The 25,537-nt window shown below is 35.0% G+C and overlaps 2 protein-coding genes and 1 long non-coding RNA gene across 7 annotated transcripts in view; 1 reads left to right on the forward strand and 2 right to left on the reverse strand.

The window, feature by feature from the left end:
* Positions 1 to 25,537, reverse strand: part of LOC134735993 (uncharacterized) — a 606,060-nt gene that overhangs the window by 95,732 nt on the left and 484,791 nt on the right. The gene's annotated exons all lie outside the window — the stretch shown is intronic.
* NAP1L3 (nucleosome assembly protein 1 like 3) lies at positions 3,304 to 5,965 on the reverse strand. Its single transcript, XM_055268676.2, has one exon. It carries the CDS (start codon positions 5,662 to 5,664, stop codon positions 4,156 to 4,158), a length of 1,509 nt encoding a protein of 502 aa, XP_055124651.1. The 5' UTR covers positions 5,665 to 5,965; the 3' UTR covers positions 3,304 to 4,155.
* The window catches only part of FAM133A (family with sequence similarity 133 member A), a 38,866-nt gene continuing 19,712 nt past the window's right edge, over positions 6,384 to 25,537 (forward strand). Inside the window, exons 1-3 of one of the 4 annotated variants that reach the window (XM_063634664.1) lie at positions 6,384 to 6,642; positions 7,049 to 7,120; positions 10,275 to 10,309. The gene's annotated coding sequence lies outside the window, so the exon portion shown is untranslated. Of the gene's footprint in view, positions 6,643 to 7,048; positions 7,121 to 10,274; positions 10,310 to 10,983; positions 11,005 to 25,537 lie in introns of those variants that run through there. The other 3 variants (XM_055268932.2, XM_063634665.1, XM_063634666.1) reach the window with 3 other exon arrangements.

The raw sequence follows: 25,537 nt of genomic DNA on the forward strand, positions 1-25,537 counted from the left end.
TAAAATTTTAACTCACGCATAATTGTGTTGAAATATTATACTGCAGGTTATACACTCTGCGTCTTCAAATCATGTTGTTTTCTGAGTTCAGATGTTCAAAGTTTTCCAGATCTTGAAAACTCAGCTTTTCCATCTTATAAATAGTTGGGTCAAGATCTGTCAGCCTTTCAGACTCTTCTGTTTAGTGTAAATCTCATTTCTGAATTAGAAAAGCATGTAACTTAAATCCAGGAATCACACAGTTATAAATGAACCTAACTTTTTTTCTTCATGGGTTCCACTTTCAAGCACTGTATTTCAAGAGAACTAAAGGAAATAAAGCACTGAAGGAAATAAATAGTCTTTGGGAACTTCTTCAGTTTGGGTTGGAGTGTCAGATTTAAAATGTGATTATCTTACTTTTAGAGGGATGTTTTTTATTTTCCTCTGGTCTACGTGACATTCTTTACAGACCTTATTTTCTGAATATTCAAAAAGGAAGGGATCAGGAAATCTCATTTTAACATCAGCTCCTATCTTCTTCAACACCTTAATTTTGAAATATTTTGTTCAAATAAAATATAAATTATAACTTCAGAAAGTCAGCACATGCTCAGTACTTTAAGGAGTTTTTTCCTAAATCATTTTTCTCCTTTCCCATCTTTGCCCCTCCTTTTGTTTCTCAGCTTTACTAGTTACCTCAGAATCCAGATTCTCCTTATTCAAAACCTCATCACTTTCAGGACATTCACTTTGTAATCTGTAGGCATAATCCCACATCTTCATACATGTGCTGGTGGGCTCAAACACCGCAGAAAGTGAAGATATATACCTTTTCCCAGAGCCTGCAATTCCTGATTAAAAATCAGCTTCTATCTTATCACATCACCCTGAAGCTTTTTAAGGGCAAATGAACTGGCATTGCCAGATAGTGTGGCACCTCCAGGCTTGGAGCACTCCAGGCTGCAGAATGGGACATTTGCATCCTTTGACTGTGTTGTCACTTTCTTCGCTCAGCTCAGGTACCTTCCATTACCATTTCAGTAGTCTCTGCTGCTGCTGCTTAGAGATGTCTCTTGTTATCTGAGTCTGCAACATTAAACAAAAAAGACCTACCTAACATTTAGAATGACTAGGTGGATGCTCAGAGCCCAACTCAGGAGGGAAATGAGCTCATTAACAAGGAGGTGGTCTGGACTGTAAAGGAAGATAAAGAGGGGGTGAAGGAGCAGTCTGGAGGAGGAGGTGACCTTTTCCTTGGCCTGGGGGCAGCTGGCCTCGGCTTTGGGTCACAGCAACAAGAAACAGCAAACCATAAGGAAGGTGCAGAAGATGACCCATTGAACACTTCTCACTATCTCCCCTTCCCCTTAGCTTAGTTCCCAGCAGGCTTCTCCTTTTAACATCATTCATTGTCTGAGCAAGTGTGATGGGCAAACATGCAGCCCAATACATGTGCCAGTCCAATGAGTTTTCTGGCTCTGCCCACCTTTCTTAACATGCAGAGGTGGTTGAAACATCCACTGCCGGCTGATTGCATTTCCAGTATCCCAACTTTACTGATGCATAAATCTTTGGCTCTCTGCAACCCTGCCCCATCCCTAGATCTAACTTTAAAGTTAAAAAGAACAGTAATAAAACCTTATCAAGAGATAAACTGGGAAAAAATACACCAATCCACAAAAGAGCATATCTTAGTATAGTGTGCTTCCGAGTGATTTTTATCTTCTGCATTTCTGCTTCTGTTTTGCAAATATTCTATAATAACATGTGTTCCTTTAATACGGAGAACACAGAAAGGGAAGGTGCTAAATACTTTGCTAAGAGTTCTAAGATGCAAAAAGGATATTGCATCCTATGTAGAAGTTTTAAGGGCTCTGCTCTTTGTGATGTCTGGCAAGTACAGTATATATCCAATTTGGACACCTATGCAGCAGGAGCCAGGTACACTATATTTGTTACACTCTTCATTTTGGTTTTGGCATATAAGTAAATCTGCCATATCCATTCTTCATGGATGCAAAAATCTCAGAAATAAAATAGGCACTGTAAAAAAAATGTTGTGGGCTGGACGCAGTGGCTCACGCCTGTAATCCCAGAACTTTGGGAGGCCGAGGTGGGCGGATCACCTGAAGTTGGGAGTTCGAGACCAGCCTGACCAATGTGGAGGAACTCCGTCTCTACTAAAAATACAAAATTAGCTGGGTATGGTGGCACATGCCTGTAATCCCAGCTACTTGGGAGGCTGAGGCAGGAGAATCACTTGAACCCAGGAGGTGGAGGTTGCACTCCACCCTGGGCAATAAGAGTGAAACTGTCTAAAAAAACAAACAAACAAAAAAACAAAAACACAAAAACGCTGTGGTATTGCTAAAAACAATAATTTGCTTCCTGATGTTGTGGAAAATCATAAAGCAAACCTAACTATCTGAACACATGTGGTTGGTTAAATATGACATTGGTTTTAATATTTTTACATTACAGAAATTGGGGAGTGACTATTGTTAAGCAGAATAAAAGTGAGATGCTAAACTACATATGGTGGGGTATGGAAGACTATTATAGATCATTTTAGGCCTAGAGAGTCAGAAATTCTAAAATCCTGTCTTACTTCGGCTACAGTTTCCTATGAGGTTTTCAAGGAAAACATATGTGGACTGGGAAATGGCAAATGTGAAATAAGGTACCACTTTATTATATGCTGTGCTTCTCCCTTTATGCCAAGTGCAAAACTCCCTGGTAAACTGAGTTTAAGTGTGAGGGAACCTCCTCACACTTATCTCAAATCAAAATCTTAGGATCTCTTTGTGACCAGCTGCATGGTGAAGAGATGACAGCCTGGTGTCACTGTAAGAAAAAATGAGTCAAGGTAGTGTGACCTCCTCCCAAGTCAGGGTGAAGGGTGGGTCCATAGCTTGTCTTATATATAAGTGGCATTGTGAGTGAGGCACTCCTGCTCTCCTTCCCCTCTTCTCTCCAGTTCCCTTTGCCGCCCCCCCATTCCTTCTGCTACCCACCTTCCTCCCTTTCCCTTTTTCACCTCTTTCTTCTTTCTTCTCCACCCCTCCTTTTCCCCTCCTCCCTTACCCATCCCCACCCTCTTCTACCTTTCCCTTCCTGTCCCTCCATGCCCTGTTCCTTCTCCTTGTTCCATTGCTCTCCAAAATCTTGAATGAGTGTCCTCCAACAGAAAAGCTAAGATGTGGGAAATACATCAGAATGTTAATAATAGTTATCTTTTTATTAAATTGTCCTTTTCCTTGTGATCCTCTACTTTTTTCTATGATAAGCATCCCTCTTTTATAGTCAGGAGAAAAGGCTAGATTTTTATAGTGTAGCACACTTTAATATTTATTTATTTTAGGTTGCAATACAAGAACATGAAAAACAGTATCAAATGAAGTGATCATTTTCAGTGAAAGGGAAGGTAGAACATAATACAAAGAAAACACGGTATCTTTAGTTTACAATTACACAATATAAGATGAAGAAACTTTTTCAAAAATACTATGTTATATTAACACCTCAGTGGTAAACAATAGCATAATTATGATTAAATTTATAGGCCACTATGTCACATACACAAGGTCTCAGTTAAATCAAATGTGGTCTTTTCACATTAGATGTATGCTAATCTTTTTCAAGCAGTCAAACTTCAAAATACACTGTTTTAGTTACTATAAGTACTGGATTTCTATAGCAAACTAATGAAGGCACAGCTAGTGCAAGCAGATTTAAACTCTTAGTCTTCTGGGCTGGAAAAAAGAAAAAAATAAAACACTTGCATTGGTACTTCATGAACTTTTTTTTTCAAGCAAATATTTGTTTCAGTTAACAATTCTGACAGTTTCACAGCTACAGTCTAACAGAAACATGACCAACGGACATCACAAAAATCAACACTGTGTAGCACCAAACTAACATGCTTTAGATAATTGACAACAGCTTACATATTTTGAAGAATATTATACTACAACAGCCTAGATAGAATAAACTGGCACTTAGACACTTTTTAGGACAATTTTTAAAATACAGACTACCAAGAAACCACAAAAACATGACTATAAGGAATAATAGTGTTCAGGTTACAGGTCAGGGTTTTACTTTTTTCAAGGCTGTATGAATCTGCTTCACTTCTTGAGATTTTAAGATTCTTGAAAAATCTTTCAGATTGACTTATTTTCTGTATTTCTTGTTTCCATAATGTTTGCCAAATTGATAGTAGGTACCATTGACTTCTGCAGTATAGTAATAGACTGATTTCAGGATGACATTATCATGTAAAATCTGCCCAATTTCAAAGTCCTCATCCAGAATAGCATCTTCCCGTGGTTCCAGCTTCCCAATCACAGGAATCTCAGGAGGACTAAAGAAATTGAAGAATGATGCATTAGGAACCACTCTTGGCTGGATTTCAATTTCTCCAGTAGCAGTTGTGCGACTCTGGGTAGTAGTCACAGTAACATCTTTTCCTCTTCTCCAGTCTATCTTGCAGCCTTTGCAATCTTCAATTTCCCATCCCCAAGAAAAGAAGGGATCATTGTGATCTGGTTTTGACTTTATTATATATGTCTTCACCAGCACCTCATTTCTGAAGTATGGATTAGGTAGAAAATGAAATTCAAAGGTGTAACTTACAGGCTGGCCAGGTTTTGAGAACTTCAGGCTAACATCCGACAAGAACTTCAGAATGGGCTCATCATACTTCTGAATCATAGGCCCGAGCTTGTCAACATTCTTTAAAACAATCAGCCAATAGTCAGGAATGCCTTTAGGGTCTTCTCTTTTAGGCTTTCCCTTCCTAGCTCTTTTAAGATCTACACTGTCCTGAAGCCTTTCCTCAGGAACTCTTTTATGAGCCTCTCTTACTGCAGCCCTTACCTTAGCCTCTGTTGCTTTAGGCTGTTCTTTACCATCTGCCTTTACCTGGGGGGCTTCTTCAGGATCTTCTTTTACTTCAGGGGTTGCCTCCATACAGTCTTTAGAATCTGCTTTTTCTTCAGCCTTTACCTCAGGAATTTCTTTAGGAACTTCCTTTTCTTCATCCTTCACCTCAGGAATTTCTTTAGGAACTTCCTTCTCTTCAGCTTTCACCTCTGGGTTTTCTTTAGGGTTTTCTTCTTCCTCACCCTCTAAGGGAGGCATTTCACTAGGGGTGTTATCCTGCACCTCCTCATCACTGCTGAACTCCTCATCCTCTGAATTCCACTCACATTCTTCTTCTGTAGGCTCGTATTCTGCATTGATGATTTGAAACCGCCTATCATACAGAGGCTTGTTGAGTTCAGCATATTTTCTTTCAAGATCATGAATTGCTTTTAAGAACAGGGTATCTACCTTGTCACATTCATCTTGAATGTTTCTAAGCGCTTGCACACGATTTCTAACTGCGTGAGGCAGCCTATCCACGAAATTTGTTCCCAGCGGGGCCCGCCGCGCCCTTCTGGAAGGCTCAGGTACCCTCTTCTTTCTATACAAGCGGCTGCGGCTGCTAGTGCTGCCGCTGCTGCTGCTGCCGCTGCTGCTGCCACTAGTGCTGCTGCCGCTGCTGCTGCCACTAGTGCTGCTGCTAGAGCTACTGCTGTCAGATTCTTCCCCAGAATCACTAGTCGAGCTAGCCATCTCCTCTTCGGCAACCCCATGGGCGACAGGTTCCGAGACCATTTTAAAATCTGCTTCTGACATCTTGCAAGCCTACAAACTCTACCGCGGAGACCGCGCGACCAGAGATGGGCAGAAAATGACTCACGGATGCTTGAGTGGCGGCGGCGGCGGAGGCCCGGGCTGCGGAGGTGGCAGCGGCGATGGCAGCAGCGGCGCAGAGCGGAGCTGGAGCTGGGGATGCAGAGGCCGGCGCTGAGGTGGCAGCGGCAGTGGAGGCCTGGGCGACAGCGGTGGCGGCAAGGCCTCTCCTGGCTGCAGCTACAGAGTGCCGAGACGTACCGCAGCCGAATGGCGCAGTATGAGACCCCGAGATCTCTTCTCGTTTTAGATCGCGAGCCCCCTCCCCTTGCAGTCAGACCTCCCGTTAATTTCGTTCCCAGTGTGCCTTTAGTTCGCGCCTCATTTGCTGGTCCACCTTAATTGACAAACCGTACGCCCAACGAACGGCCAAACGCCACTACTCCTGGCTCCGCCCACCTTCCCAGACGCTGCTCGCTGGCTGAGGTGCGACCCCCTGGAAGGTGTCCCCCTACCCCCCAAAAAGTCTATATTTATAGTTTTATAATTAAAAATGGAAAAAAAAAGTGTGGACATGAGGTAAAAACACCAGCCATAGTTCCTAACAAGGGCAGAAGAGGCGTGTCTTCCTTCTCCCATCCGCCCACCCTGAATTCCCGTTTAGTTTGTCACGGGTCTCTTGACAAAAAACTGTAAAAAAAAAAAAAAAAAAAAAAAAAAAATTGAATGAAAATGGTCCAAATGGCGTCATTGGGTAGTGTGACTATGGACGATTTAAACACAAAACGATTTTCTCTAAATATTCTATGAGCGTGCATTTTTACACTGGATAAAAAAGGGGAGAGTCGGTTATTGGCAGAGGAGGGAGGGACTAGACAGCAGGCGTATTGCATTCCACGAAGCTGATTTAATAAGTGCTGTCTGTGATGTTTGGCAAGCCTGGTTTATATCCATCTACAAGGTTTGCGAACCCATGTTGCCGTGAGTCAGTTACACCATTTTTATTATATTTCTCTTTTTAGGCTGGCATATTATATACCCCAACCTTGCTGCTAACTTGCCACGTAGCCCTTCTCAATGCTTGTAACAACCTTGTAGATAAAACAAAGAGATATTAAATGTTAGGTAGTATTGTTAAAAAGCAAATGATTTGCGTTATACTTTTGTGCAGCAGGTTTCAATTCCAAGAACAGTGGGATGGGAGGGGGAATTTGTGCTAATGAATGTGCATCTTCTGTCAGTGTATGCGATGTCATCTGCCACCAATTTCCTTCTAATGTTGTGAAATTCTAGCCATACTATAGTATGATTTACGAGTCCAGTAATATGTGAATAAACTTTTGCAAAATGAAGTTTAAAAACGGGTATTTGTTATTTTTATTTACAGGATTTTTTTTTCTGCTACAGAACAACTCCCTTGGTACAATAAAAAAGACGAGTATTTACTTTTCATTGAAAGGTAAGGATCATATTTAGCACATTTTAAAGAATGACAAAAATTACTCATCTCCATCTGAATAAAAGTTTACAGGATACAGTCATTTAAAGATTTATTTTAGAGAATTATCTTGATAATTCTATGGAAACAGGAAAATCCACAGAGGTAATTTGGCATACTAATGTAGACAATTACATACTTAACCGCATTAACTATCTAAACCTGGTCATAGAATACAAGTGGTAAATTAAAATATGAAATATGATAAATTATTCATTTCAAATGAGGAAATGTATTAAAGTTAGATTAATCTTTATAGAATTTGTGCTTTGTCATGTAATCACGTTTTTTAAAAGTTAGGAAACGCTTTTCTGTTTCATAAATGCATTTATGTTTATTGTTTATCTCTAATTGTCAAAGTCTGTGAACATTGCAAAGATAAAACCTCAATATACAAAATTCCAACAGTAGTAAAAACACACAATCTTAACCAGCAAATGATAAGAATTACTAGCATTTTGATGCACTTCCTTCCAGAAATTTCCTTGTGCATATACATACATGTCTATTTATGTATGCTGCTTTCTCTATGTGACACCATATTATGTTTTGTAATCTTTTCATTTAATTTCTCAATTACTAATGGCTATATTTTCATGGCAAATGATCGACATGTTATTTTTAAATAAGTGCATATTCCATGGAAATAATTGCCTTAATTTATTTGACCAGATTCCTGTTATAGGGTGGCTATTTCTATACCATCTCTTCCCTTAAATACTATTTTCCTGCTATAATAAAAGTGTCCCTGGATACCTAAAGCATGTATTTCTATGCACTTGTGAAAATTGGTCATAAGATAAATTCCTAGAAATGGATAGCTTGGGGATGATCATTTCATATTATGAAATTATTATTGTATACATATTGCCAAACTCTCTGCAGAATGATTATCACAATTTACAGTTCCAACAGTGCATAAAGGTTCATTTTTTTGTCATTCAACTAATATATTTTTGTGCCTGTCATATGCCGGGCAAATGTGGTAGAGGATTGTAGTATAATGGTGAATGAAATTTACTAAGTGCATATCCTTTCGTTGAATAATTTTAATCAAAACATATGTTATAGAAACAATGATTTACATCACTGGTGTTATACCATAAATATTGTTCTGAAACTTACTATTTTCATTTTAAATTATGGAGATTTAAAAAAAAAGTATACTCTTATGTTTTAAACTTCGTAGCATCAGGAATTAGTATTTTAGAGTCAGTCATGAGTTAGGGATCCAGATTTTTAAAATATTTATTTTTATTAGCTAGCTAATTCTTCTAGTACCATTTATTTGGTAATCTTTCTATCTCCTGCTTACTTGAAATGCTATTTTGATCACATTAAATAAATTGCTTGGGTCTGTTTCTAAATTCTTTTCTGATCCATTGGTCAGATGTTTTCTGCAAACAACTAATGAGTCGGTTTTAAGATAACTTTACATTTTGTGAAAATGATATGTGTTCATTGATAAAGTCAGACAATACATTGAAATACAAAGAAGACATTAAAAGTAACTCAAAATACCACTGAGAAGTAATCACTACTTACATTTGTAATCAACATCTCCAAATTAATTTATCAATATTATGTATTTGTATTTCTTAGTGGTAAGATTGTCTTTTCATATGTTTATGTTTTTTTGAGAATTGTCTATTCATATTTTTTGTTTTCCATTGAATTAAGCAAGAAATTAATCAATGGTGAAATCCTAAAGGTAAAATGATTTTGGCCTTGACTTACTTAAGACAACTATGATTTCTTCAGGAAATAACGCATGATATTGGGCAAATGTGACTAAATTACTTTCAGTTACTTTCATATTAAAATTGGTTGGCTTTTTTTTGGATGCTTGGGGGGTTTTTCGGATGCTTTTCAAGGATTACAGATTACTACTTAACCACTCACACTGATCCTGGAAAAATTTGGAATGGAACATGGAGATGAAAAATAGAAAAAAGCCTACAAAAACATCATACAAAAATAATGTACTAATCAGCAATTGTTATTTTCAATTTGGAATTATTTTTTCCTAGATATAGGCAATGAAAATGGTTGAAAGTAGATGACTTTTTCTAATCACAATTCTCTAATTGTGTATACATAAGTATCTTGTAACACACTTATTTTTGTAGTCTTTTTTTTGGTCGATTAGTTTATTTAATTTTATGTCGTAGGTATCTAAAAGAAAATAAGCTTTTTCTTCATAATCAATTTAATTGATGCATTATATCCTATTTGTTCTACTGTGAAATATAAGTATTAGTTTTATCATATCATATGCTTGTTTTTCTTAATAAGTTTATATATAAATTATTTGCATGGTGATATGTTTTTTGTTCAATTAATAGATGATTTTTTTGGGGGGGCTAAATGTTCATGCTTCTACATGAGATGATACATAACACAGAATCTGATAGTATACTCAGACTGAACATAGTACATTAATATCTGTTGATACCTCCCTTAATATGAACATACACACAATCCCTTCCACCACCCACTCCTACCACACAAACACACAAAGTATATAAAGACAAGTGTAGCAGCATTATCTTTTTTTGTAGGTATCTAAGAAGCAAAGCATTGCAAGTTCATTTATTTTTGAATGACTCTTCCTCCTGTTCTTCTTGGACAAGTTCTATCTGAATACACAAGTTAATTCTTTTGTAAAAACCATTTAATTGATGTATAATAGGCACACAATAAATGTGTGTATCTGTAAAAGTATCACCACAGACAAAATAATGAAAATTGTATCATCCCTGAAAGTTTCCTCATATGCCTTTGAATCCCTCCTCTTGTCCCTAGACAATCACTGATCTGTTTTCTGTTCCTATAGATGAATTTGCATTTTCTAAAATTTCATATAAGTGGAATAATGTAGTATGTTCCTCTTTTTGCCTCTCTTTGCAGACTTATTTTGAAATTTACCCATGTTGTTGTGTGTATCAGGAGTTTATTTTTCCTGTTTACTGCTGAGTAATTATTCATTACTTGGCAATACTACAGTTTGTTGATGGGTATTTTTGTTGTTTTGAGTTCTGGGCTACTACAAATAAGGCTGCTATGATCATTTGTATATAAGTTTTGTATGGACATATGTTTTAATTTCTTTTAGAAAAATACATAGGAGTGGAATGACTGGATCACATGGTAGGTGCATGTTTCACTTTAAGAAATTACCTATTTTCCAAAGTGGTTGTTTTGCATTTCCACCAACAGTGCTAACATTTGATATGGGCAATGTTTTAAAAGTTAGTCATTCTAATAAGTATTCAGTAGTATTTCATTGTGATCTTAATTTATATTTCTTTGATGACTAATGATATTGAATACCTTTTCATATGCTGATTTGCCATCCGCATATCTTTTTTGGTGAAGTGACCATTTGTATTTTGTCCATTTAAAAAATAGGATTGTTGTTTTATCATTAAGTTTTGATAGTTCTTTATATACTCTGGATGCAAGTTCTTTATCAGTTATAGCTTCTGCAAATATTTTCTCTCAGACTGCATATTTTCTTTGCATTCTCTTAAGGGTGCGTTTTACTGTTTTTAAAGAGGAAATGTTAGTAATTTTTATATTGATACATCATATTTTGGGGGCACATGTGATTTTGATACATGAATACAATGTGTAATGGTCAAATCAGGGTAATTGGGATAAGAAGTTTGAAATTTTGATGAAGTCCAGTTTATCTTGTTTTTCTTCTATGGAGCATACTTTGTGTGTCATCTCTTAGAAATCTTTGCTTAACCCAAAGTCACAATTATTTTCTTCCTTTTTTTTAAGTTTTATACTTTTAGGTGTTGCATTTAGGTCTGGTACATTTTTGCAAAAAATACAAGGTATGGATTGAAGATTTCTTTCTTTTGATGTAGATATGCAGTTGTTACAGCACTATTTGTTGAATAGACTGTCTTTTCACCACTGATTTGCCTTTGCACATTTGTCAAAAATTAGCTGTCCTTGTATGTGTGGGTCTATGTTGGACGCTCTAATCTGTTCCTTTGTGTACTGGTTTTAATGACACAGTCGGTAGTTATCCATTTGTTAGATACATTTGGGAAAGAATGAGAACAAAATTGTGTGATAACAGAATTTCATTGCAATGGAGACAGTCACAGGAGCTGGATCTTCATTTCATCCTTGACATTTCACTTCTGCTCCCAACTATGTGAGATAAAGGGTCAGATAACAGCAGTAAAATCCTAGAAAAGAAATAACAAAAAGAAACATAAATGTTCTTCAATTTTGTGGAGTTGCCAGTGTGTCGATGTCCATAGCCCAGCCACAAGAATGGTAGTTAGCATTATTCAGGAGCACAAATAATGCCCTTGTTTTTCTCACATCTGATAAAGAAAGACCTGCTTGTAAAAATGGAAATATTGAATAGAAAGTATCTTCAAGCTGTTAATAAATTATAGTTAAAAAAAGAATAGTAATAAAACATTGGTTGTTATGATGTTACTATTATTAATAGTAATAAATAAAACACTGGTTGTTTTATAACATTTCAAAACCATAGCAGTGGTTTTCAAACAAAAATATTTCATTTTATACTTATTCCTATAATAATTAACAGAATATGGTATGTTGTTATAGATTTTTATTTTTTAAGGAAATATTTCTGAATTGCGTTTCTAGCAATATACCCTTAACTGCATGGAGTTTAAAACGGAAGTTTAATGCAACATAAGATAAGGAAAATTGTTTCCCAATTTGGATATTTAACATAGCGCTATTTTTTCAAAGAAATTTGAATTGTCATGTAAAAATTACATATATTTTTGCCATCTAACATGATGTTTTGGTATATGTATACATTGTTGAATGACTAAGTCAAGCATTTTAACATATATATTACCTTAAATACTTATTTTTTTCTGGTGAGAACACTCAAAATCTCTCTTACCTCACTCCTGTCTAACTGAAATGTTGTGTCTTTTTTTTTTTTTTTTTTTTTTTTGAGACGGAGTCTTGCTTTGTCGCCCAGGCTGGAGTGCAGTTCGTGATCTCGGCTCACTGCAACCTCCACCTCCCAGGTTCAAGTGATTCTCCTGCCTCAGCCTCCCGTGTAGCTGGGACTACAGGTGCATACCACCACTCCTGGCAATTTTTTTTTTTTTTTTTTTTTTTTTTTTAGTAGAGACAGAGTTTCACCGTACTAGCCACGATGGTCTCCATCTCCTGATCTCGTGATCCGCCCACCTTGGTCTCCCAAATTGCTGGGATTACAGGCATGAGCCACTGCACCAGGCCATGTTGTTTCTTTTGAACAATATCTCCTCAAACCCCCAACTCCCAGTCGTCTAGTAACCACCCATTTTACTCTTTGTTTCTATGAATGTGACATTTTTATGCTCCACCTGTAAGTGAGATCATATGGTATTTGTCTGTGCCTGGCTTATTTCACTTAGTATATTGTTCTCCAGATTTGTCTATGTTGCCACAAATGACAAGATTTCCCTTTTTAAAGTCTGATCAATACTTTACAGTGTATACATACCATATTTTCTTTATCCATTCATCAATCGATGGACACTTAGGTTTATTCCATATCTTGGCTATTGTACCTAATGCTGCAATGAAAATGGGAGTACAGATATCTCTTCAATGTATTGATTTCATATCCTTTGGATATATACTCAGTACTGGGATTACTGGATCATATGGTAGTTTCATTCTTACGGTAGTTTTGAGGAATGTCCATACTGTTTTCCATAATGGCTATACTAATCCACATTACCAGCAACAGTTTACAAGGGTTAACTTTTCTCCACATCCTCACCAACACTTATTCGTCTTTTTGATAATAGCTGTCCTAACAGGCGTGAGATGATATCTCATTATGGTTTTAATTTGCATTTACCTGATGATTAGTGATGTCAAGTATTTTTTCATATACCTATTGGCCATTTGTATGCCTTTTGAAAAACATCTCTTTAGATCTTTTACTCATTTTAAAAAATTATACTTTTTTAAATTACTGAGTTGTTTGAGTTCCTTATATATTTTGAATATTTAACTCCTTATCATATGTTTGGTTTGCAAATATATTCTGCCATTCCATATGTTGCCTCTTTACTCGTTTACTTCCTTTATTGTGCAAAAACTTTTTAGTTTGATGTGATGCCTTTTGTCTATTTTTGCTTTTGTTTCTAATGCTAGTTTTGAATGTACAAACAGCATACATTTTTCAAAAATGTAAAACCACATCATGGAAGAATACTTTTACAAGGGTAATTAAGAATTTTTTGCCTGTAGTACTCATCTGAAGAATTTCCATCCTAAAATTCAAATAAAGCAAGCCTTTTTATTGCAAGTTTGAAAGTATTTTATTTGATTTTACTAAAAAGGAAGGAAAAATCCAAAGACTTTGAAAAATGAACAATGAACAATGTTTACAATATATATAGATAGATATATCTTATGTGCATATGATATATATGTATATATCTTATATATCTTAGATATATTCATTCTATCTATCTATCTATCTATCTATCTATCTATCTATCTATCTATCATCTATCTATCTTTGCAATGGCTATTTCCCCATTTTGCAGTTTATTTGGACAAAGTGGAGGAAGCCCAAAGTGACATTTTCTGCTGATTTTTTTCCAGACTATCCAAATATATTTAATTAATTTCATTAGGTACCTCCTCTCAGAAAAAAATTAGTTGTTCTCCATTCTGGCAGATGTTTCTATGAAAGTGTATGTTTAGTAAGTAGTATAGACTAATGCTTCGGCAAATCTAGTATTGATACTTTCAAGGTGATGATAGCTAACACTTCACAATTCTCTAAGAAGTGAGTAAACAAACAAGATGTCAATGAACTAATTGTTGCTTTTGGTTAAAAAATCTGCTTCTCAGAGAAAGAAGACATAAAGGCATACATTCTCTAGAGTCATTACTTTGATTTATCAACTCTCTAATTCATTACTTTGATTTAGCAACTCTCAGGTGTAAACAAAATTTTAAAATTATAATATTGACCACATTTGTCTGTCTGCTCTTATAATCAGCATTTGTCTATCTAAAAGAATAAGCATTTTTTGTTTGTTTAGAGGTAACTGGATACCTTAATTAAACTGTTTCATTATCTACATCATGAGAATGTGTTTAGCCTTCTTTGTAAGAAAGATTAAATATGACATGACAAGAGAATTACATAAATGATTAGACTAGCTGACCAATCTGCTTGTAGCAGCCCCCAAACTGCTCCTTAGCCTCTCAGATATGCTATACATAGTTCTTTGAAAGGTCTTTCTGAAAACACTTATATCCTTGCTCTAATCCCAAACTTTTAGTGATACTTCACTGTCTTGAATCAAACCAGTGTATAAGTACAAGCTGTGTCCTTTACCCTCCAGTGACCTTGGGCACATTTCTTAACTCTCTATGCCTCGATTTCCTCATCTGTAGAATGGGGATAATAATAGTACCCATCTCACAGAGCAATGGTGAGCTTGAAATGACATAATACATGTAAAATTCTGATAACATAGTGCATGTCCAAACAGTTTTTACTAAACTTATCTTCTCCAGGAATAGTTACCCAGTGGAACATAGTTCTTTAACTCTTTCTTCCCTTCAGAGCTTATTTGCTTGGAGTGTATTACATTTTTGTGTGCTTTATGATAAACATTATAACAGAACCACATAGGTCATTTATTGTGTGTACACACACATGTTCTTTTCCTGTGTATATTTTAAATTTACCTAGGAGAGGGACCAAGATATTTTCTTATTTATAATCCTCTGTCCTTGCTCAGAGTATTGCTCTGCACAAGAATACATTTAGTACTGTACTAATTAACTTCTTAAACAAATGAACTGGCTTCCTTACAACAGTACCATTTTTTCTTTTTTTGAGACAAAGTTTTGCTCTTGTTGCTCATGCTGGAGTGCAATGGTGTGATCTCAGCTCACTGCAACCTCCATCTCCTGGGTTCAAGCCATTCTCCTGCCTCAGCCTCCCAAATAGCTGGGATTACAGGCATTCACCACCATGCCCACTAATTTTTGTATTTTTGATAGAGACGGGGTGTAACCATGTTGGTCAGTTGGTCTCGAACTCCTGACTTCAAGTGATCCACCTGCCTCGGCCTCCCAAAGTGCTGGGATTACAGGAGTGAGCCACCACATTCAGCCAGCAGTACCATTTTTACTTGCTGTTCAAATAAAATTCATTTTTAGCCTTTAATTGCACTCTAATTTTATTTAACAGTTGTCTCTTAATTGTGCCTGATTTACTAATGCATAATTGTCATGCAACAAATTACATTAGTTTACTAAATTTTCAAGTTTTTTTTTTTATAAATTTAATAAGGTGATTTACTATAAACAAAGCATAACAAACACGACATTATGAGTCACATTCATACAAATTGAATGCAGTACATCTTCATTGACTACTTCCAAACTACAAAGCTCACTGCAAGGTGTTCTAGGGATTGAAAAGAGTAAGGTTCAGGCCTTATTGTTTTTTTTTTTTTTTCCTTTCTTTTTTTTTATTTTTTTATTTTTTTATTATTATACTTTAGGTTTTAAAGAATTGGTGTTTTACCAACCAACTTCTAAATAGTAACACCTCACAAACTATTAATAGGAGGACACACAGGGTCTTCAGAAGAAAAATTTTGGAATCTAATGATGATCCACATTTAATATTAAATTAAAATTTCTTTATTTAACCCTTTTATTTCATTAGTATTTTCTTTCTAAAGGACGATATTTTAGATAATTATTGCAAAATTGCTTTACATATAATGAGCATTTAAAGGAAAATATATATCAAATTACCAGAGCTTCTTATTTTAATAAACAGTACTCTATCTCATAAAATGGCTACCCTAATAACCCAGTTACTTTTATTCTTATCAGAATCTGTTGCTTGAATTAAGCATAATCAAACTTGCCACATTGCATTTTCCTGTCTCATAAATTACTGAAAACAACTTCCCTCCAATTTCTTTATTGTTTGAAAGATACTTTTCTTTGGAAAGTCAAATCATATTTCTATTATAATTATAAAAATTATACATGCTTGTTTTTTGAGGAACCTCCATAATGTTCTCCATAGTGGCTGTACTAGTTCACTACTTAAAGTGTGTAAGAGTTCCCTTTTCTATGCATCATCACCTGCATTTGTTAATTTTTATCTTTTTTATGACAGCCATCCTAACTGGGGTGAGATGATATCTCTTTATGGTTTTGATTTGCATATCCCTGATGATTAGTGATGTTGAACATGTTTTCATATATTTGTTGGCCATTTGTATGTCTTCTTTTGAAATGTCTATTCGGATAATTTGCCAATTTTTGAAATGAGTTTTTTTTTTGGCTGTTTTGAGTTCTTTGTATATTCTGGATATTAATTCCCTGTTGGATGAATACTTTGCAAATATTTTCTCCCATTCTCTAGGTAGACTTTTCACATTGTTGATTGTTTCCTTTGCTGTGCATAAGCTGTTTAGTTTGATATAGTCCCATTTGTTTATTTTTGCTTTTGTTGCCTGTGTTTTTGAGGTCTTATTCATAAAGTCTTTTCCCAAACCAGTGTCCTGAAGCATTTATTCTATGTTTTCTTCTAATAGATTTATAGTCTTGTGTCTTACATTTAAGTCTGATCCATTTTGAGTTTATTGTTGTGTAGGGAGAGAGGTGGGGGAGTCTAGTTTCAGTTTTCTGCCTATGGTTATCCAATTTTCCCAGCACTATTTATTGAAGAGTCCGCCCTTTCCCAGTGAGTGTTTTTGGAGCCTTTGTCAAAAATCAGTTGGCTGTAGATATGTGGATTAATTTTTTGATTTTCTGTTCTGTTCTATTGAACTATGTGCCTCTTTTTATGCCAGAAGTCAAATTTTTTTAATACAAAAATCAGTTATTGAAACATTTAGGTGGTTGGGAAAATGCCAGAAACCAGAGCTTGAGGACATATCTGCCTTGGTAACTTAAAACAAAAGACCTGGTTCTCAATATGTAAAAAAGATGTCCATAATAGAGTTTCAAATGAGAAAAGCAAGTTGTCAGACAATATCTATTATTTGCTCCATCTATATAAAAAGTATAGATGTATATATGTTATGTGCATGTGTGTTTGTTTTCATTTACATAGAAAAATGTCTGACAATATATACACCGAACCAGTGAAATTAGATTGAAGGAAAAACTTTAACTTTTTATTTTCTATTCTGAATCAGTTTTTGAATTTTTAAAACAAGCATATATTATTTTTATAATAAAAAAACATTTAAGACAATAATGAATAACATTGTTTAAATTGGGTCATTATTTGGTCAAAGTTTATATAGAGAGCTGAAGTACTGTTTCAATTACTACTTTTGCAAAGGAGGAACTATCTTTCACTTGAACAGCACTCATACAGGCTGCTCTGAGGTATCATCATACATGGGTGCCATGTAAATTGTACCATTTTTAAACAGTTTATGCTTTATTCTGATTGGTATTTGAAGCTTTTATGCATCATTGTTCTTTCCAAAAAGCATGATATTTTCTTGGGATGACAATAAAGTTATCAGAGGCAGTACTATCCTCCTCTCCATTATGTTCACAGTCTAAGTTCTGTGAAATTACTTTTATTTTAATTGTTTCTTCTTATTTCAAAACTTCTATTCTTTTTCTTATTGACTTGTACAGCTGTTTTTAATGGAGAAAAATGACTCTTGCTTCTAGAGACTTTTCTTACCTTAAAAATGAAGATCGTGAGTTGGCTAACCATTCTTCTGAAAAGTTTATTTTTACTCTTGTAGGAAAAACTTGAGCCAATTTCTACAAATGTCTATCTTAATTTTATGATACCCTTTTTTCGTGTAGTTTTGTGACGATTTGAAGAAATTTCAACCTATAAAATATTGCTTGATCATAAAATCACTAGGCAGATTGCACTTTTTCTGCAAATGATGTGTACCTAATTTAGCTGCAAATGATCTATTCATGCTTTTAAGTTTATAATATGCTTACCAAGAGATTCTGTTTAATTCAGTAAGACTTATGCTTACTGGACTGAAATTTGAAGTCATTGGACCAAAGTTATTATAAAATAGTAAAAAGAAAAATTAATAGGATGCAAATTTCAGAGAGATAGCCATGAAAACTGATAGAATATTCTAATAATTGTTCCCTTCTACACTGTCTTATGTTCCAACCATCATTTCACTGTTTAGAGTTCTGTCATTTCCCACATGGATTATTCACCTCACCTTCTTCATTTATCTTCCAACCTCAAACTCTCTTGCTTCCCTTCCAGCCTACATACTCTGAAATTAACCCTTTTGCCAGGCATGCTGGCTCATGCCTGTAATCCCAGCACTTTGGGAGGCCAAGGCAGGCAGATCACTTGAGGTTAGGGGTTCAAGACCAGCCTGGCCAACATGGTGAAACCTGGTCTCTACTGAAAATACAAAAATTAGCTGGGCGTAGTGGCAGGCACCTGTAATCCCAGTTACTCGGGAGACTGAGGCAGAGAATCACTTGAACCTGGGAGGCGGAGGCTGCAGTGAGCCTAGATGGCGCCACTGCACTCCAGCCAGGGTGACAGAGTGAGACTCCATCTCAAAAAAAAAAAAAAAAAAATCTTTTAAAATGTAATTTTCTTTATATCATACCCTTCTCTAAAATCTGCAATCACTTCTCATTTAAAGCCAGAATGACATAGGGATAAGAACATCAGTTTTGAAGATTTAAATTACAGTTTAAACCTTGGCCTGACAGATAGCCTCTAGTAGGTAATTTTATACAACTTAGATTCCAGAGTCAAACATACCCACATTTACCACTTGCTAGCTGTGTGGCCTTGGGAATTTACTAAATTTCACAAATACAAAGTCTTCTTTTCAGTGAAATGTGGAAAATAATACATAGCTATGTCAATTAGGACTTTTTAGTTACAAGCAACAGAAATAGACTCTGGCTAACTTATGTAATATTTAATTCATTGGAAAAATATCAGGGTCTCACAGAATCAACGGGAGGCTAGTCAGTCAGGTGTGGAAACAGGCAGAAACTGAAGTAGCCCTGCAGACCAAAGAAACAGGGAATACAACATGGCCCCATAGCCAGAATAGTCTAATCATGATGCTGAGGCTGAGATAAACTGGAATGTCAGTCATTTTAAATTCAATTACTTGCTACTTGGCTATAGGAGGATGAGGCTGCTAGTCATAGTCTCACTTGACTACTCTCAAAAGAAAACAAGAGTGCCATGAGACAGAGGAAATGGATTTCCAGTATCTGATGTACAAAAGATGCCCACTAGGCATGTTACCCACCAGTTACATGATAGTGCTTAGTAAAGGGCCATTTTAACAAGTCTAGACTCATTTATCAGACTTTCATGGCCATTCACTGTCTGGCTTCAGCCTACTTTTCCAAACTTAATTTTCCTCTGCATAAGCCCTGAATTTTCCTATCTGCTTTTCTCACTCAGCCCATTCCCACTGCCTGCAATGCTTTTGACCTGTTACTTTGTAAAAAGATGTATGACTGCACATGCATGTTTAATAGCAGTGTAATTCACAATTGCAAAAATATGGAACCAACCTAAATGCCCATCAACCAATGAGTGGATAAAGAAAATGTGGTATATATACAACAACCATAAAATGGATTAAAATGGCCTTTGCTTCAACTTGGATAGAGCTGGAGGCTATTTTTCTAAGTGAAGTAACTCAAAAACGGAAAAAGAAATACCATGTGTTCTCACTTATAAGTGGGAGCTAAGTATGAAGATGCAAAGGCATAAGAGTGATATAATGGACTTTGAGGACTCGGATGGAGGGGTGGGAAGAGGTGAGGGATAAACAACTACATATTGGGTACAGTGTACACTGCTCAGGTGATTAGTGCACCAAAATCTCAGAAATCACCACTAAAGAATTTATCCATGTAACCAAAGACCACCTGTGCCCCCAAAACTATTGAAATAAAATTTAAAATGTTTTAAAAATTTAAAAAGAAGTGTGATTGACACATAATGGTTATACATATTTACGGGTTACAACATGGTGTTTTGGTACATGTATGTATATTGTATAATGATCAACTAGAGCAATTAACATATGCATCACCTTAAACATCATTTCTTTGTGATGAACATTCAGTAACCTTTCTTCTAGCGATTTTGAAATATACCATGCATTGTCGATAACTCTAGTCATCTTACTATGCAACAGAACACCAGAATTTATTCTTCCTAACTGAAACTTTGTAGCAATGACCAATCTCTTCCCATCTGCCGACTAACTCACTACCTTCCTCATTCTCTGGTAACCACTAATCTACATTCTACTTCCATAAGAACAACTTTTTAAATTCTACATATTAGTGAGACCATGTGGAATCTTTCTATCTCTTGATTATTTCACTTAACATAATCTTCAGATTCATCCATGTTGCTTCAAATGACAGGATTTCACTCTTTTTATGGCTGAATAGTATTCCATTATGTTTGTATATCACATTTTCTTTGTCCATTCATCTGTTGATGGACATTTAGGTTGATTCTATATCATGGCTATTATGAAAATTGCTTCAATAAACATGGGACTATAGATACATCTTTGATATACTGATTTTTCTTTTTTTTCTTTTTTTTTTTTTTTTTTTTTTTTGGCGAAGGGATATACACCCAGTAGTGGGATTGCTGGATCATATGGTAGTTCAATTTTTAGTTTTTTAAGGCACCACCAAACTGTCTCTTTTCAAAATGACTATACTAATTTACATTCCCATCAGTAGTGTATAAGGGTTGCCTTTTCTCCAGATCTCTCATGTTTTAATATTCAACTTATCTTTTCTAAGACTTCGCTTTCCTTTTACTGGTCTGCGAATCACTGATTTTCTGTTTCCTCATTTTCTTTTAATCATGTATTGCTTGTTAGTATCTTTTTTGAATGGTAGTCTTGTATATTTGTCTATTTATGTGCCTTACTTTCCCCATATAGATTATAAACCCCTTGAGAGGAGAGATCATGTATCATTTATTTATTTGTTTTCTTGATAACCCAGTGTTATGTATGTAGTAGATGTTCATTAACTTATAATAAATGTTTTTCATTTCATTTCACTTTCTCCAAATCATTTTTGCCAAATGAACTTATGATGAATGAATGCAAGAATGTGAGTCATTAATTTAAATCAATACTAATTTAATTACCTACTGTATATGTAGCACTATATTGATTGCTTTGTGGGGATAGAAAAAACACACTTGAAAATTGTTTTAGGAGTAGCTCACGATCTAATTTAGGAGAGAAAAAAATACAAGTATGAGACAGCCCCAGAACAATTATATAAATAAGTAAAATAAATAATCTAAAAATTTTAAATATCAGTGCTAAGGATATAAGAAAATGTAAATGCATGACTTAACTATATATATATATATATGTGTGTGGTACAAGCAGATTGCTTTGTCTGACATAAAGGGATTATGTTGGAACATATAGAGATGGTATTGGAGAATACAAGGGTTATAAATTTAGATTTAATATAATAGGTAACAGCAATCTTTTTTTTTTTTTTTATGAGACAAAGTCTCACTCTTGTCTCCAAGGCTGAAGTGCGATAGCACGATCTCAGCTCACTGCAACCTCCGCCTCCCAGGTTCAAGCGATTCTCCTGCCTGCCTCAGCCTCCCAAGTAGCTGGGATTACAGGCACCTGCCACCATGCCTGGCTAATTTTTGTATTTTTAGTAGAGACGAGGCTTCACCATGTTGGCCAGTCTGGTCTCGAACTCCTGACCTCAGGTGATCCTCCCACCTCGGCCTCCCAAAGTGCTGGGATTACAGGCATGAGCCACTGCACCTGGCCACAGCAATCATTTTTTAATTAATTTTTAAAAATTTTGGTAAAAGTAATAGTTGATCAAAATAAAATAAAGTCCATCTATCCAAAGGAATACTAATCTGCTATCAATAGTGATAAGTAGTTATTGACTTAGAAAGATGATCATGATATAGTATTTTGTCATGCAAACGGGTTATAAAATATTATGTATATAAACTTGTTTTTTTAAATAAAGGGTATAAATATGCATTAAAATATCTGGAAGTATAATCAACAAGGTATGTTTACATATAAGTAGTGTACTCCATGGTTATTTTTTGTTTATCTGTATTTTTTTCAGCAGATATTTTTGGTTGAAAAAATGCATATGTAAATTTAAAGACACTACAAGTTTTCAAGGACTGTAGTGATATGAAGATAGAACATGAGGTAGATTGCTTTAGCACCTATGCATAAGGATATCAAACCAGCAAGACTTATTTGATGAGATAATGGAAAGGGCACATTTAAGAGATGCTTTGGAGAAAATCAGTTTTACTAGGTTTCTAATTTAATGTGGGATTAAGATAAGGAGACTGAAAACAACACTGAAGTTGTGAGAAACATAGGAAAATATAGGTGCCACTAATAGGTATGGGAAAATTGAGAAAGAAAGCAAGAGGTGGAGGAGTTAACTTTTGCCAGGAGTAGTATAAGAGGTAACCAACTATATGAGATGAAAACTGGAAAGAAAAAAAAAAGGCTTAGAAGTCAGGGCTGGAGATATAGACTTGGGTGTAAGAGTGTTAGTATAGAAGTAGAAATTATGAAAATGGGTGCATACGGTGAGCCTAAAAAAGCTAAGTAAGGACTTAAGAAAATCCACTAAATTGTTTTTATTTACTATATCCCTGTGTGTTTTTTAAAAACCTTTATTGAAATATAATTACATACCATAAATTTCACTCATTATATAGATATAATTCAATAATTTTAGTAAGTTTATAGAGAGTTGTGCGACCATCACCATAATTGTTAGAATTTTCCTGTCTCCCCAAAAAGTTATCTAGGGCCTGTTAGCAGTCAATCCTTGTTTTTACATCCAGGCTTAAGCGAACACTCTTCTGTTTTCTGTCTATATGAATTTGCCTTTTCTGTACATTTTATCTAAATAGAATCATACAGTGTATTCCTCATTGTGCCCGGCTTCTTTCACTTATGTTTTTGAGGTCCGTCCATGTTATAGCATGGATCAGTAGTTTTTCTTTTTAATTGATGAATACTATTCCATTGTATGACTGTATCACATTTTATTCATCCATTTACTAGGTGGTGGATATTTGGACTGTTTCCAGTTATTTTTGTTATTATGTGTAATGCTATTGTACATGTTTACATACATGTATTTGTGTAGACAGATGTTTTTGTTTCTCATGGATATATTTCTAGGAGTAGAATTGCTGTGTTGTATGGTATATTTGTGATTAATTTGTTAAGAAACTACCAAAATATTTTCCAATGTGGCTGTACTACATGACATTACCACCAGCAAATGCACCATGGGCCACTTTCTGTGCATCCTCATCAACACTTGGTATAATTTGCCTTTTTTATTATGGCCATTCTAGTGTATGTGTAGTAGTTTCTTGTTGGACTTCTGATTTGCATTTCCCTAATGTATTTTCTTTGAAGAAATATTTATTCAAGTTATTTGCCAATTTTTAATTTTTTGGTCTTAATAATTATTGACTTGTAAGAGTTTTTCAAATATTCTGGATATGATCAGATGTATGATTTGCAATATTTTCTCTTATGTTCTTTTAATGATGACTTTTGAGTAACACAAGTTGATGAAGTCCAATTTATAATTTTTTTCTTCTTTGAAACATGCTTTCAATATTTTACCTAAGAACTCTTTGCCCAACCCCAACTCATGAAAATGTTCTCCTATATTCTCTTCTAGAATTTTATAATTTTAGCTCTTACCTTTAGATCTTACATTTAGGTCTGTGATCTATTTTGAGTTAACTTTTTATATATGGTGTGAAGTGTCTAATTTCTTTCTTTTCAAAAAAGATGGATACACAAATGTCCATTTGTTGAAAAGACTATCCTTTTCACCACTGAAATGTCTTTGTCCTTTTGTAGAAAATCAATTGACCATAAATATATGGATTTGTTTTTAAACTATCAATTCTGCTCCACTTATTTATATTATATGTCAACACCACATTGCCTTAACTGTGGCTTTATAGTAAGTTCTGAAGTCAGAAAGTATGAGTCATCCAATTTTACTCTACTTTTTCAAGATTGTTTCAGCTATTCTAGATCCCTTGTACTCATACGAATTTTCCAATCAATGTGTCAGTTTTAGGATCAACTTGTCAATTTCTGTGAAGAAGTCAGCTGGTATTTTCATAGGGGTTGGATTTAATCTATCAGTCAAACTAGGGAGAATTGCCATGTTGACAGTGTTGATCCTTCCATCCCAAGAGTATGAAATGTCTCTTCATTTAGTTAGATATTCTTTAATTTCTTTCAGTAATGTTTTGTGTTTTTCGGTGTATGAGTCCTGATAGAACCTCTGAGCTAAATGAGCTAAGGGTGGGGAGTTATGGGAGCTGCTGTAGGCCACTGTTACCTACTATTCTTATCCAAAAGTCAGAGATTTTTCAAGCATAAATGCTTCTCAGATGGAGGTATGTTTTTGGTTAATTTCCAGAGTACCAAAATGGTTGCTTTTGTTAATTTTGTCCAGGCTTATACAGGTTGAATATTCCTTATTCAAAAGACTTGGGACCAGAAATGTTTCAGATTTTGGACTTTTTGGATTTTGAAGTATTTACATTATACTTACCGATTCTATAGCCCTAATCAAAAATCCAAAATCCAAAATGCTCCAATGAATATTTCCTGTGAATATTGTGTTGCCACTCAGAACCTTTTGGGTTTTGAAGCACTTTGGATTTCTGATGTTCACATTAGGTATACTCAACCTGTAATACTTCTATGGGAAAGGATTTCCTGATCTCCTCATCTAGTCATAACTGGAAGTTCTGTCATCTGTGTATTTTTATGAGAATTTATGTTCCAAGTGCTTCTAGCTCCAAATGCTCAGTAACATAATATGTATTGAGATGCCAATTCAGTCAAAAAACATGTTAAACTACCACTTGTGTTATAAAGACAAAACATTTAGGTTACTGAATAGTTTCCTTTTTTTGCATTGAATAGACTATGTTTAGCATGGTGATGAAACAGTTACTGAGATTGGCTATGTAATTTAAATAAACAAACAGATATATTCCAGCACTTCTTATATGTTCAATACCACAGGAAATAATGGATGAATAAATCATCATTGCTGCCCTAAGGATCCTGTAGACTAGGTAGTAGTTATGTGCTGCCATTGAACCATTATGGCACTGTCATATTTTTAATTATGTAGTTACTTGTGATTTATTTAATATGAACATCCATAAAATCTATGAGGTTAGGAACCATGATTGTATTGTTTACTTCCATGTTGTCAGCATTTCCTAGCACAGTGTTTGGAACATAATAGACACTCCATAAATATTGT

The sequence above is a fragment of the Symphalangus syndactylus genome, chromosome X (genome assembly GCF_028878055.3).
Source record: "Symphalangus syndactylus isolate Jambi chromosome X, NHGRI_mSymSyn1-v2.1_pri, whole genome shotgun sequence".
NCBI classification, from domain to species: domain Eukaryota; kingdom Metazoa; phylum Chordata; class Mammalia; order Primates; family Hylobatidae; genus Symphalangus; species Symphalangus syndactylus.